Source organism: Varanus komodoensis, unplaced genomic scaffold (genome assembly GCF_004798865.1).
Source record: "Varanus komodoensis strain SLA01 unplaced genomic scaffold, ASM479886v1 scaffold77, whole genome shotgun sequence".
Taxonomy (NCBI): Eukaryota; Metazoa; Chordata; class Lepidosauria; order Squamata; family Varanidae; genus Varanus; species Varanus komodoensis.
Genome location: NW_025336442.1, coordinates 540,706 through 553,523, shown reverse-complemented (window position 1 = coordinate 553,523; position 12,818 = coordinate 540,706). Strand labels below are relative to the sequence as shown.

The window sequence follows — 12,818 nt, the reverse complement described above, 5'->3', positions numbered from 1 at the left end:
CTGAAGGGAAGAGCCGCTTCTGAGCCCCTCCTGCCTCAGGACTCCCAGCCTGGTCTGCTCCAACTGCACTAGATTGCAGCTTCCAGCATCCCCAGCTAGTTGCAGTCCAGGGTCTCTGGAGGGCTCTGGTTTGGAAAAGGTGAATTACCAGGTTTCCTAAAGAGGAGACTCAGAGGGGATCTGTTGGCGACATACAGGTATGTGAGGGGGTGTTACATGGAGATGGGTAGAGACCTGTTCTCCCCTGCAGAGGAAGGCAGGATGCGCTCCAACAGAGCAAAGCTCAGGGAACCAAGGTTCAACTTGGATGCCAGGAAGCACTTCCTGACAGTTGGGACCCCGAGGGTGTGGAATGGGCTTCCACGGGAGGTCGTTAAGGCCCCATCGGTGCGAGTGTTCAAGGATAGGCTGGATGTCCACATGGTGGGCATGTCGTGAGCGGAGCCGGCTGGCGCTGGAGGTCAGACTAGATGGCCCGAGAGACCCCTTGTGACTCGCGCTGTTTCTATGTTTCTTATAACAGGGATGGGCATCCCTTGAGGTCCTGCTGGTCCCAGCCAGAAAGCCAAGCACACCTTGCCATTTGACACCCGCCCCCGCAATCCTGGTGCAACCCTGAGCAAGGAGGAGCTCCAGACACCAAGAGATTCCCAGGAAGCTGCACCCTGGAGAAGCGAAACCGACATGCATCTGTGGGGCCAGCCTTCGGCGCACCCATCCTCTCCATCACAACCAGCAGAGGCCCAACAGTGGTCCATGAGCTGGTCCTCCCCTCCCACCCCCGCGACTTCCATGAGGAGGCTACCATGGCATCTTTTTCTTCTCCAAACTCCCTGACTTCACAGCAAGGCCACCCCCATAACTATCTCCTTGCTTCTTTTTCCACATGCAACAGCAGTTGTGTGCACCTTTGAAATGTATGCATTCTCCCCCAATGCTTAAAGCATTTGTGCGCTCATTTTGCAAAAGTATGCCCTGGTTTCATGCCCATTTTTCAAAAGTATGTGTGGAGTTGGATACATTTGGGTGGGGGCCAGAAATCACACTGCAACCTTAGAAATGCAAAAACGCCAACCAACTTGCGCTCAAAATCATATTCAGTCCCCAAGATGCAAACTTGGTGGCTCCCAGTCAAAACAAAATTGAGACGAACTTCTTGTATACGAATAAGCCAGGGCTACTTTGGAGGCCTTGTGCTTGCAAAGCAAATTGTAAATGTGAGCAAAATGTGTAAATGTAAAAAGTGAAATGTGAGCCCAGCAACAAGACACTGAACTGAAAAAGGAGCAAAGAAAAAAGAATACTCACTGACAAATAAAAGAGAAATAGAACTGTATTATATTTTAAAATGCTCATATATTTTCTTTTTACTTTTTTAAACAATTCTAATACATTTCTTCAAAATACTGGCATTTCCAGCAATTTTTTTCATTTACTTAATTTTTTAGTGAACAATAGTACGCGGTAGTGATTTCACAGTAAAGTTGACCTGCATGGCGATGCAGTGGTGGGGGGGGGGGGCAGCAAGGGACGCGACAAAGGGCCCTGTTTTGGGAATCCAAAAGTAGGTGGGTTGGGAGGAGATAAAAATCCACTCACTGGAAAGACATGTCAACACGGTACAAAGGCTGGGCATGTGAACGGGGGACTCAGAGAAGAGGCTATAAAAGCAGAGAATTCCCCTCCTCCCCCCACCCCCAGAAAACCAACCTCAAATTATCTAAGAATATGTAAGGGATAAAATTACATTTGTACAAAAATAGATATTTAACTTTATTGATGCTTTAGATATTTTGCTTACCTTCTCTTTTTTTAAAAATTTATTTTTTTCTTTTTTTTAATGCTTTCTAATTTTTTTTTTTTTAAAGCTATGAGCTCCATAGCGAAGGCATCGGTATTCCTAAGTGTTGGGAATTTGCTAAAGCTATTGTTCGGTCTACCTGCTGTTCTCCCCTCCTGTTACGCCACCCCCACCCCAGAAAAGCACCTTAAAATAGATGCAGAAAGTCCCTCTTCTTGGGCTGCAGGGTTTGGCCTTGGAGACCACCAACTCACAGGGATGGGGACCGGGCAGACAGGCAGGTTCCAATGTGACACACTCGCTTTCATAAAGCAAACGAAAATATGGAGAGAAGAGTTAAAGTTTAAAAAAACCAAGAGCACAAGGGAACACTAAAGTGGGTATAACATATGTATATGTGAATGATACTTTATACAGTGTCTCTATCTACACTACATACATGTGTACACATACGTGTCTCCACTGAGCATGTCCCATGCGGTCTCATGCCAGGCCGTGCCCTTGCCCACCCACTGGTCCACCCTGGGGTGGGAAGCTCGGCCCACCAGCGAAGGGGCCCTGGAGGCAAAGAGGGGTCCAGCTCGCTCAGCATGGGAAAGGCTTTCGGAACCCTTTGGCTCTTTCCCACGGCAGGCGGATGCGAGAGCCACGCTGGAGGCCCCCGAGAGTCTCCAAGCGCTGGGCCAGCCCGTGCCCTGGGTCCAGTGCCCTTTTGCAATCTCTGCTCGCTCTGCGTGAGTGGGAAGCTTGCACAAACCTAGCAGCGCGAGATTCTGCAGAGCTCCCCCAAAATGCACCAAGTGCCTCCACAGACGGCAGTTCGGCCCATTCAGTCTGTTAAGAAAACCCGTGCAAATTAGGATATTTCAGCAAACCAGGCTGGGAAACAGGAGCAAGACTGAGCCCAAGCACGTGCGGTGATCCAAAGATTTTCCGGAGATGAATGCTCCTGCCCCGACCATCCGTGTGCTCCAGAAAGGAGCGTTTCACCAGTCCCTGAAAAGACGTCCCTCCAGACAGATCTGGATGGAACGGCTTTGCCTCTTGGAATCGCCCTCCTTGCCTGGCGCTGAGTGTGGAGACCCAGTCAAGAATCAGGGGTATAAATGCGCACCCCAGAGCATCTTGGTCCTGCCTGCCAGGTGCCCTCCAGGGTACCGGACGGCACCTTTCAGGTGTGCTGATGAGGTTGCCAGGAATTGCACTCCACACGCCCGCAGGCCCCAGCAAGGAAAGGCAGAGCCACCCTGCCAACGGCACGTGCGCTTTGGGCCCCTGGTCCCGCGCATGACAGCCGTGAGCAAGCGGGGCTGCGCCGGCCACGAGCGCCTGCCCCTGCCCTGCCACAGCCAGCTCTTCCGTGCTCTCTGTCACCCTCTGGTCTTTCCCTTGGAAAACACGAGGCTTTGCCTCGTTGCAAGTATTTCTGAGCCCAGGTCGCCATGCTTATGCAGCCAGTGTGTGGTTAGAATGATGATAATAAACGACGGCTCAGTTGTTTGGCAAGATGATGCAAAGGTCTCGGGAAGGGAGAAGAGCAGCCCTGCTGTGTGGAAGAAGATGCCACGAGTGGAGCTGGCTGGAGCCAGGGTCAGACTAGATGGCCCGGGAGACCCCTTCCACCTTGCTCTGCTTCTCTGTCTCTAAAATGGGAGGGAAGGAGGTGGCCGGGTGCTGTAAGGCCATGGTGGTGGGTGCAAAGTCCACAAGTCTTTGGCTGTCACATTTGCATTATTTGGGGAAGGTGCTGAGAACTTCCCATCGTAATTCTAAACATGATCCCTCCCCCTGTGCAAGGGGGGTCCTCAAAGGGTCTGGAACGCTGGAGTCTTCGAGTCCGCCAGCCCTGGACCTGTGATGTGCAAGCTCATGGGCAACTGTGGGTGCCTCCGGCTGACCGCCGCAGCGAGCATGGGAGCGCCCTGCGTGGCTCGCCCTGGGTGGGCACCCCCGGGAGCCTCCAGCCTCAGCCATGGCCCTCCTGGCCTTGACCCACACGACCAAGAACATCCTCTTTCTTTCAGCAGGTCACCCGGCCCCATGCTGTTTTTCTGGTTTCCTTTTGAGGAAAAGAAAGAAAAGCACGCATGGGCTTCCAGGGTGCTGCTACCAAGGGAGCACAGGCTTGTGAGTGAGTGGTCAGAACTCTGAGGGACTAGGAGCTTGATTTTGTCTTCCTGAGCAACCGCCTGTGAAGCTCTGCAGGCCCGAGACCTCACTCTGCAGGCGAACACGTCTGGGGGGCTGAAAAGCTGTGAGCTCTGCCCATACTTTTTGCTTTTTGTTTGAAGTAGACCCACACACGCAAAAGGTGCCTCTTGCATTCGAAACGGAAAAGAGCGCCATCTTCAGAAGAGTTTTCTGGAGCCTGTCAGAGTAGTAAGCTTCCAGGGCCAGATAATTTTCTCATTCATCCTTTCAGTACTGGGCAGAGGAAGAAGAGGAGGAGGAAAAATACTCCAGCTGAATGTCTGTCTGCCCAGGTGGTGTTGACATGAGAGACCTGGATTCTGGGACCACCGGCAAGGGATGGCATGTACCCCACCAGGGCTGGGGAGACGGTGCGTGGCCTCAGCAGGAGAGATTCTATCAGAAGGGCTTTAAATGGAATTCCATGAGGAGGGAGAAGAAAAATGGGGGCGGGGGGGGACAACAGACAGAGGCCTACGCAGCACAATGGGAAGGGCAGCTCTGAGTGCTCCCAATAATAGTCTTACAAAAATGTAGGAGGAAAGCTCTCTAGCACTTGGTCTCTGATTTCTACACACTCGAGCTCTGAGCATAAGAAACACACAGCCCAGGGCCGACGCAGCCTGAGAGGGGTAACTGAAACTGGGTGGGAATCATCAAATGAAGGCTATAGCTTGCTCAGGAAGACCAGAGCAGGGGTTGGAGTCCTGCTGTATGTTAAAGACAGATATCCCTGCAAGGAAGTACAAGAGGATGAGCTTAGCAGACCCAATGAGAGCATCTCGATCAAATTAAACAGAGCAGAGCATGAAGAGGACACGGGGGCAGCATCTACAAGTCACCCAGTCAAGGAGAAGATGCAGAAACGTCTGAGAAGCAAACTGCCAGTGTTTCAAGAAGTCACGATGGGCGAATTCCATGCCCCTGATATCTGCATTCCGGCCACCATGGCCCCAAGAGACTCCGAACATGCGTTGCTGGCAGCTTCCTCCTACAGTGAGTGAGGGTAGGAACTAGGGGCATGACTGCCCTTGGCGTGATTCTAACCAACAGGGAAGAGCCTGTGGACGAAGCAGCAGTCATGGTAACTCCAGGAGAAAGTGAGCACGCCTTAATTGAATTCTTGAGTCTAAAGAAGCAAAAGCTGAGAATACCCAGACATGTACCCTAGATTTTAGGAAAGCTGATTGTAATAAACTCAGAACAATAATAAGCAGGGTCCCATGGCCAACAACTCTAATGGAAAAGTGGTCCAAGATGGGAGGACATTTTGAAAAAAGGGAAATTATGAAGGCACAAGTACAAGCGATTTCCACAAGAAGAAAAGGGAGGCGACACCAGAGGAAGCCACTGCAACTCTACGGAAAGCTCAGAGGTGACCTGGAGACAAAAAGGGAAGTGGAAGGAAACCAGGCTGCACAGGAAGGGTGCAGATGAAGCACGTGGAGCTGCTGGGAAGGTGCTGGGAAGGCTATGGCTAAGAATGCGCTGAGGTTGGTGAGGGATGCCAAAAGCCCTCTTCAGAGCCACCTGCAGAGAGGACAGAGGAGAGCGATGGTGGCTCAGCGACTCGGTGGAGATGACGAAGCGGTAAGAGGGGACAAAGACAGGCGTGCTCAGTGCCTCCTTTGGCTCAATCGGCTCCGTAAGTGGGGTGTGACCACCCTGGCAAAGGTGACATGCCAGAGAAGGGTCAGGGTCGCATTTCGAGTTCTGGCAATGGTTTCAAGTACTCCTCAGTACTTGAAGCTAGACAAACTCTCCATGGCCCAATCCACTGCGCAAGAATCTCAGAGCCACTGCCTCTTATTTTGGAAAATCCTGGAGAACAGGGGAAGTGCCAGATGACTGGAGTTGGTCCAATGATGTCCCTGTCTTCAAAAACGGGAAAAGGGAAGAACCTGGGAACTACATGCTATGGAGTCTGACATAAGTGCCTGGGAAAATTCTGGAGCAGATTGGAAAGCAGTCAGTCTGCAAAGACCTTCAAAACAAAGTTGTGACGACTAGAAGCCAACATGGATTTGTCAAAAATAAATCCTGCCAGACTAAACTGATCTATTTTTTTTTTTTTTTTAAATCAGGTAACCTCCATAGTGGATCTTGGAAATGCTGTGGACATAATATATCTTGATTTCAGCAAAGCTTTTGACAAAGTGCCCCATGAGTTGCTCAAAATGGGCTACAATTTTCAGGTGGGTCTGCACTGGCTACGGAATCACGCTCAGAGTGCTCCTCAGTGGCACCTTCCCAGAGTGGGGAGAGGGATCAAGTGGGGGGCACAGGGCTCAGTCCCGGGCCTGGGCCTCGTCAACATTTTCATTAATGATTTGGATAAGCAGGTGATGGGAATGCTGATCAAATCTGCATATAATGCAAAATGTAATGAGATAGTTAATTCCTTGGAAGACAGAAACAAAATTCAAAGTGATTTGATTGATTGGAACATTGGACTGGAAACTGCAGAACTGAATGTAACAGGGGCAAATACCAAGTTCTGCACCTAGGAAAAAGAAATAACATGCATCGTTACAGCTGCTCAACCTACTAAAAGTGAGAAGGGCCTTGCAGTTGTTGAAGATCACGAGCTGAATATGGGTCAGCAATCTGATGTGACTGCAAAAAGGGCAAATGCTATTTTGGGCTGCATTCCCAGAAGCATCGCTTCCAAATCACACCCAGTCCTCAGCCTCCTCTGCTCGGCACTGGTGCGGCCTCCTCTGCAGCGCTGTGTCGTTCCGGGAGCCACAGTTCAAGAAAGATACATACAAGCCGGAAAGGTTCAGAGGAGGGCAACAAGGATGATCTGGGGGCTGGAAACAAAGCCCCATAAGGGAGAAGGGAGATACGGTTGCATGTTTCAAGGAAGGCTGGGATTGCTTCTCAGTCATCCCAGAGAGCAGGACTCAGACAGATACCAGGAAAAAATTCCTGGCTGTTAGAGCAGCACGAGGATGGCACTCGTGGCCCAGGGAGGCTTTGGGCTCTTGCACATGAGAGGCACTCAAGAGGCAGCCAGTCCATGGGGGTCCTGCACCGAGCAGGGCGCGGGTCTGCTTGCCGCCCGCCCCTTCCCACTCCGCTCTCCTGGGCTTCTCTGACCGAACATTCCACCTCGCCAGCATTTGCTTTTCCCCTCCGTTCCGCTAAACAGCGGGAGAACGACCATCCGCTGCAGCCAAGCCACCGAGACCTCCCACCGCCCCTGGGCACAGAACTGCCATGCATTGTGGGTTATGATACGAGCAAAGGTGGACCTCCAGCCTTGGCCGTTACAGATTTAAAACACTGACAAGTTCATTCAAATACTGAGAAAATGACATCTTTGGATGCTGGAAATGAAAAGAAGAGCGTAAAACCTGCCCTTCATGCCCACATGGAATTCTGACCCCACTGCACCCTGTTTCCCAGAAAGCCTTGTTCATAATTTAAATATGGCTCTAGCAGGATCCTGCTGAGTTGAATCCAAATGCATGAGATGATATCCAGAGTTTCAGCTGTGTGCTGTGAATGACGTGAACACATTGGCTTTTCTGCGTGTCCTGGCGGTGTGTGTGTGGGGGTCTGTGTGTATGCTTGTGTGTGCGCATGCACATGTGGAAAGGACAAACAAGGCCACAAACATGGGAGAGCTGGGCAGGACCCAAAATCTGCCTGTGCTGGAAAAGGGGTGCCGAGGTGCGTGGTGGGGGGTGACCACCGCACATTTGAAACCCACCGTCTCGACACCTGTGGAAGGAACCATGAACACCGATGCTCAGACACACGGAGACAGACGGCGTGGCAACGGGGCTGCGTCACAAGTTCACCGGGTGAGCGGCCCAGGGTGGGCCAAAGGAGGAGGCTTTTGCACCAAGGACAAGAGGTGGCAGCAGTGGAGCGGGAGGCGTCGTGGTGGCGGCGGTGGCAGGACAGGGGGCAACTCTTGCCAGAGGCCATCGTTTAAGTCATTTGGTGGGGAGCTTCCAGCATCTCCATCAAGAAGGTGTCGATCGGTGTGTCCCCTATTAGCTTGAAGAAGAAGAGGTGTTCCAGGCATTTCAGGCCGATGGACCGAAGGGCTGGGAGGCGGAGCAGCAGCTTGGCAAACCTGGAAAACGAGCGTGGTGTTGAGGACACAAAACGGGCCCAGGCAGGCGGCTGCACCGAGAGGGCTGAGCAGGAAGGCGGGGGCAGAGTGCCGATCTCCAGGTGGCTCGCAGTTGCTCATCCACCCGGTGCCTGCCAAGGCCTGCCATGCCCACTCAGTGACCCCGCCCCCCCCCCCCACACACACACCTGGAAGCCAGGCAGAAGGGATTCTGGGGAACGGCACAGAATCTGACCAAAGCTCGCCAGGGGCTCGTGGGGCAGCACGGCTCGGCCGCTGTGAGTCCTGGGAAAGCCAGGCTTGGTGGGGGCTGCCAAGCATCCCCTCACTTGGAGGGATGCTGCAAAGAAGCCCTCTTGGGGCAGGAAGTCATGGCAAGCCAGGGAGGCATTTCTACTTTGGGGCGGGTGCCGGGGGGCGGGGGGCAGGGCAGGGAGAGGATAAAGGCACTTTCTCTTTTTCACGCCTCATTCCTATACTGCACCTCCTCTGTGTAACTTATCATATGCCCATTCCAAAAAAAAAAAAAAAGGAGCAAACTCAAGAGCAGCATCGCTTTTTATGTATTTTGTCATTGCATGCAAAGTCTGTGTGATGTGTGAGGGACAGGAGAAACCTGGAAGCAACCCAATGGGTGAGCGCTGGCGAAGGGCTGTTCTTGCTCGCCTTTCGTTTCCCGTATGCTGAGCTGGCAAGACTTGTGGGAGGACGGCCAGGAAAATATAAACCAGACCCTGCCATTCTCTTCCCCCGCCCCTCCCTCCCACCCTCACCAATCAGAAAGTTCCACTTTTAAACAAAGGCAGATGATGGGTGCAGAGGAACACTGGAACCATGAAAGATCCAGCATGGGGGATAATTCAGCAGAAAGGTCAAAGGAGGGAGAGCTGCGGAGGAGCAGCTAAGTGCAGGATGGGTGGATGCTAACGGTCACGTAGCCACAGCCGGGCCAGAGGAGCTGGGTGGGGTGGCCAAGCTGGGACAGTTTTCCCTTGGAACTGTTTCCCTTTGGCCTCCCTTCCTGGAGGGAGGGAGTTCTTGAGTGCACAGACATGCCCTTGGCCAGCCGCTCAGCCGTGAGATGCAAACGCTGGATTTGCTCCTGGTTAGAATCAACCAGCAGCTGGGAAGCAGTGCTCTCCCCCATGTTTTGGCTCTGCCCTGCTGGAAGGTCCAACTCATCCTGTTCCAAGGGAACAGGACATGCCAAAGGATGGAGCCATGTCCAAAGCACAGAGCTGATCTGCCAGAGAAAACCAAGCCCTCTGTCTCGTTTTTCTTCTGTGGCACCGAGGACCGCAGAAGGTGCTCTGGATCCAGCGGAAGGATGCAAGGATTTTGTTGTTCAGCATGAAGGGTGACAAAACCAAATGCCCCTGCCCAAATGGCTCCCGCTGCTGAAGCGAAAACAGCTTGGGGTGACCACTAGGGAATCTGCCTGCTCTGCTCAGCTCGGGGATGCAAAGCAAATTCTTGGGCTCCTTTGAAAGAACCATGTGCAGCAGGCTCTGGCCAGCGAGTCCTGGGCTCCTCTAAAGTAACATTCAGAAAGACACTGGAGTCCCAATCCTCAGGTGAACTCCGTTCCTTCCGTTAGTGCTGCTACTGACATGGAAGCATGCTGCCCAGAGTGGAACATGACATGTGCCATTGACAGCACGTGTGAATGCTGGAAGCAGTGCGCTGAAGGGGCCCATGTGCGTTCACAGGCAGCGGGCTCCTCGTCTCCTCCCGTTAAAGGTCCTTTTACAAAGCTGCCACTGAAGGTTCAACATTCAGAGTGAACTGGGAGGAAGGGAGGGCTTCTCACCAAGCTAAAACACCTCAGAATCAGAAAGCAAAATCCATAAAGGTCACTGAAAGTTTGCAGTGCATTGCTAGGTTGACACTGGAGTTTGGTTCAGAGGGATTTTGGGGAGGGATGGGGGATGGGATTACTCCCTTAGTCAAAACTTCTGATGGATTTGGTGGGAAACCAAGAGAGCTCCAGTTTTGCAGCTCTCTACCTGTTTAGAAGGAGACAGCTTAAAATTTAAGGTCAGGATTGCATAGAACATAGAAACAGAGCAAGTTAGAAGGGTCTCCCAGGCCATCTAGTCTGACCCCTGGCTCCAGCAGGCTCCGCTCATGACATGCCCACCATGTGCATGTCCAGCCTCTCCTTGAACACCCTCACTGGTGGGACCTCAACCACCTCCTGGGGAAGCCCATTCCATACCCTCGGGGTCCTAACTGTCAGGAAGTGCTTCCTGGCATCTAAATGGAACCTGGGTTCCCTGAGCTTTGCTCAGTTGGAGCACGTCCTGCTTTCCTCTGCAGGAGAGAACAGGTATCTACCTTCCTGCGTGCGACACCCCCTCACATACCTGTATGTCGCCAACAGATCCCCTCTGAGTCTCCTCTTCTCCAGGCTGAAAAGACCCAGTTCCCCCAGTCTCGCCTCATATGGCTTCCCCTGCAAACCGGCCACCAACCTTGTGGCCCTACGCTGCACTGACTCTAACCTGGCTATATCCTTTCTGTAATGAGGGGCCCAAAACTGAACACAATACTCCAGTTGTGGGAGCACCAGAGTCATATAGAGTGGCAGTAATCCCTCTCTCGATCTAGAAGCCACACTTCTGGCTACGCAACCAAGGGTGGCGTTCGCCCTCTTGACCACCGCATCACACTGCTGACTCATGTTTAGCCAGCACCCCGAGGTCCCTTTCACAAGTGCTGCTCTCCAGCCACTTGTCCGCTAACCTGTACTTATGACACCCATTCCTATGCCCCAAGTGCAAGACCTTGCACTTATCCACATTGAACGCCATCCTGTTGTCCCCTGCCCACTTCCATAGTCTGTCCAGATCCGTTTGGATCTGGAGTACCTGCTCCTCAGTTGTGGCCACTGCTGAAGTTTTAGTATTGTCTGCTTGGCCGGAAATGTTTTGGTCTCCAAAGAAGTGATCAAAAGTCAAATGGTTGAAAGAGAAGAGAGTGTTTAGTCTGGAGAATAGAAGGTTCAGGAGAGGAGGAGAGCCACCTTCATATATTGGAGAGGTTGCCATGCACAAGCTGGAGCAGATGGGGTTTCTCATGCTCTGGATAGCAGGGTGGGGAATGAAAGGCAGATACTTCATGGGCGCAGATTTCTGATAAGCGTCAGGAGAGGCTTCCTGAGACTGCCTTGGCCCATGGAGGGTTCTCCATCACTGCAGGCCCGCCTCCTCCTTGAGGAGGACAAGCCAGATGACCTCTGGAATCCTGCGGCTGCTCCACAGTTCTGCTAGGGTGCAGCTTCAGTGGGTCATGGGGTTGACCCAGAAAGGCCGGGCGTCTGGCACACAGATGCAAAGAGTGAGCAAGTGGGTTTCCGAGCCTCTGTCGAACCTTGCAGTTGCTGCCTGACCCATGCTCAGAAACTCACCTCCCAGGCTGGTCAGGATACTTGTGCTTGCAGTAGGCCTCGAGTGACGCATACACCTTCTCACGCAGAGCCTCCACCTCAGCAGGATTGGAAAGCCCTTTCGAGTCTGGGAGGAAAGAAGCACCCCTGAGAGTGCAGGCCTTGGAAGCAGACCCAAATCTGGCCCCTGTGAACACCTAACTCCTCCTTTGATGGCCGCACCCCCCTTCCCATGACAATGTGGAGATTTCCCAAGCTTTGCACAGATTTTCCCCCCATCCCATGAGGTTGGAACACCTCTCCTAAGCTTAAGAACTAGCATTGGGAATGTGCAGCTAAGTTAAGCAGAGAGGTTTGACTGGAAAACTTTGCTTTTGGCTATGCCCATTTCTGGTCCAGCCACAACCAAAATACAGCCCCCAGCATCTTCCCCAAAATGGACTCTGATCCCCAGAAAGAAAGAACCTGGATCCCCAGTTCTGAGGCTTCTCAAGGACTGGAGTCACAAGCAGTTGAAGGAAAGGCCTGTGTGGGAACAGGCTCGGAGGGGCAGGCGTCACCCATTTTTATGCTGCCAAGGAAAGCATCCTGAGCTCCAGGCTGTGGCCCCGAGACCGTCTCCAGAGGTGGGCCAATGGCAGTGCTGCATCCATGCCCCAAGCCCCCATGGCAGGGTCCTTCTGCAGGGCAGGCAGCTGGAGAGGTCTGCAGCTCAGGGGACTGGGACCACTCCCCTCCCTCGGGGCGGAAACCTCCTTCCACAAGGACACTCCCCACAAGGAGCAGCGCGGCCTACCAGGGTTGAAGAGGACTATGGCTCGCAAGCACCCCAGCTCCGTCTTGTCCATCTGCATGTCCCGCATTTTTGACACGAGTTCTGTCAATACCCTGTGTGTGCAGAAGGAGCGGAGAAAAGTGCCTGAGCAGTGATCCAGAGGCCTTGCGTATCCCCGGGGCTGGCTGCACGGGCATGGCGGAAGGGCAGCGGGGGAGCCCAGGTCCACTGGGCTTGCAACAGCCTCTTCCATTCTAGTTCCTCTGCAGGGTTGTTCTTCCCAGTTGCAGTGGCATCCCTGACACCATGAGGACTAGACACAGCACTTCCTTTTTACCAAAGTGCTCCTATTCTTCGCCAGCCTAGACTGCAGCACAGCATTTGTGAGCCTTGGGGGTGGGGGTGTTCAGATAGGTTCAATAGGTCTGGGGAGACCAGAGAAGATGGGGGAGAAATGAAAGGAAGGTCTGCTTCCCTTCTGCCCTCGACCCCCCGCCCCCACAAGGAAGCTGGTGGGCTTTCCAACGCATGCAGCACCTCCAGGGAAGGGTCGGCCTGAGGGCCACTTTCTCCG

The 12,818-nt window shown here is 53.0% G+C and overlaps 1 protein-coding gene across 4 annotated transcripts in view; it reads right to left on the bottom strand.

Moving 5' to 3' along the window:
* Nucleotides 1-1,315: 1,315 nt before the first annotated feature.
* Nucleotides 1,316-12,818, bottom strand: part of RXRA (retinoid X receptor alpha) — a 104,976-nt gene continuing 93,473 nt past the window's right edge. For all 4 annotated transcript variants that reach the window (XM_044453044.1, XM_044453045.1, XM_044453046.1 and 1 more), the window contains 3 exons: nucleotides 12,266-12,357; nucleotides 11,491-11,596; nucleotides 1,316-8,081 (listed from right to left, as the gene is read on the bottom strand). In XM_044453044.1, coding sequence (XP_044308979.1) covers nucleotides 7,934-8,081; nucleotides 11,491-11,596; nucleotides 12,266-12,357 — 346 coding nt within the window. In that variant the 3' untranslated portion in view covers nucleotides 1,316-7,933. The remainder of the gene's footprint in view (nucleotides 8,082-11,490; nucleotides 11,597-12,265; nucleotides 12,358-12,818) is intronic.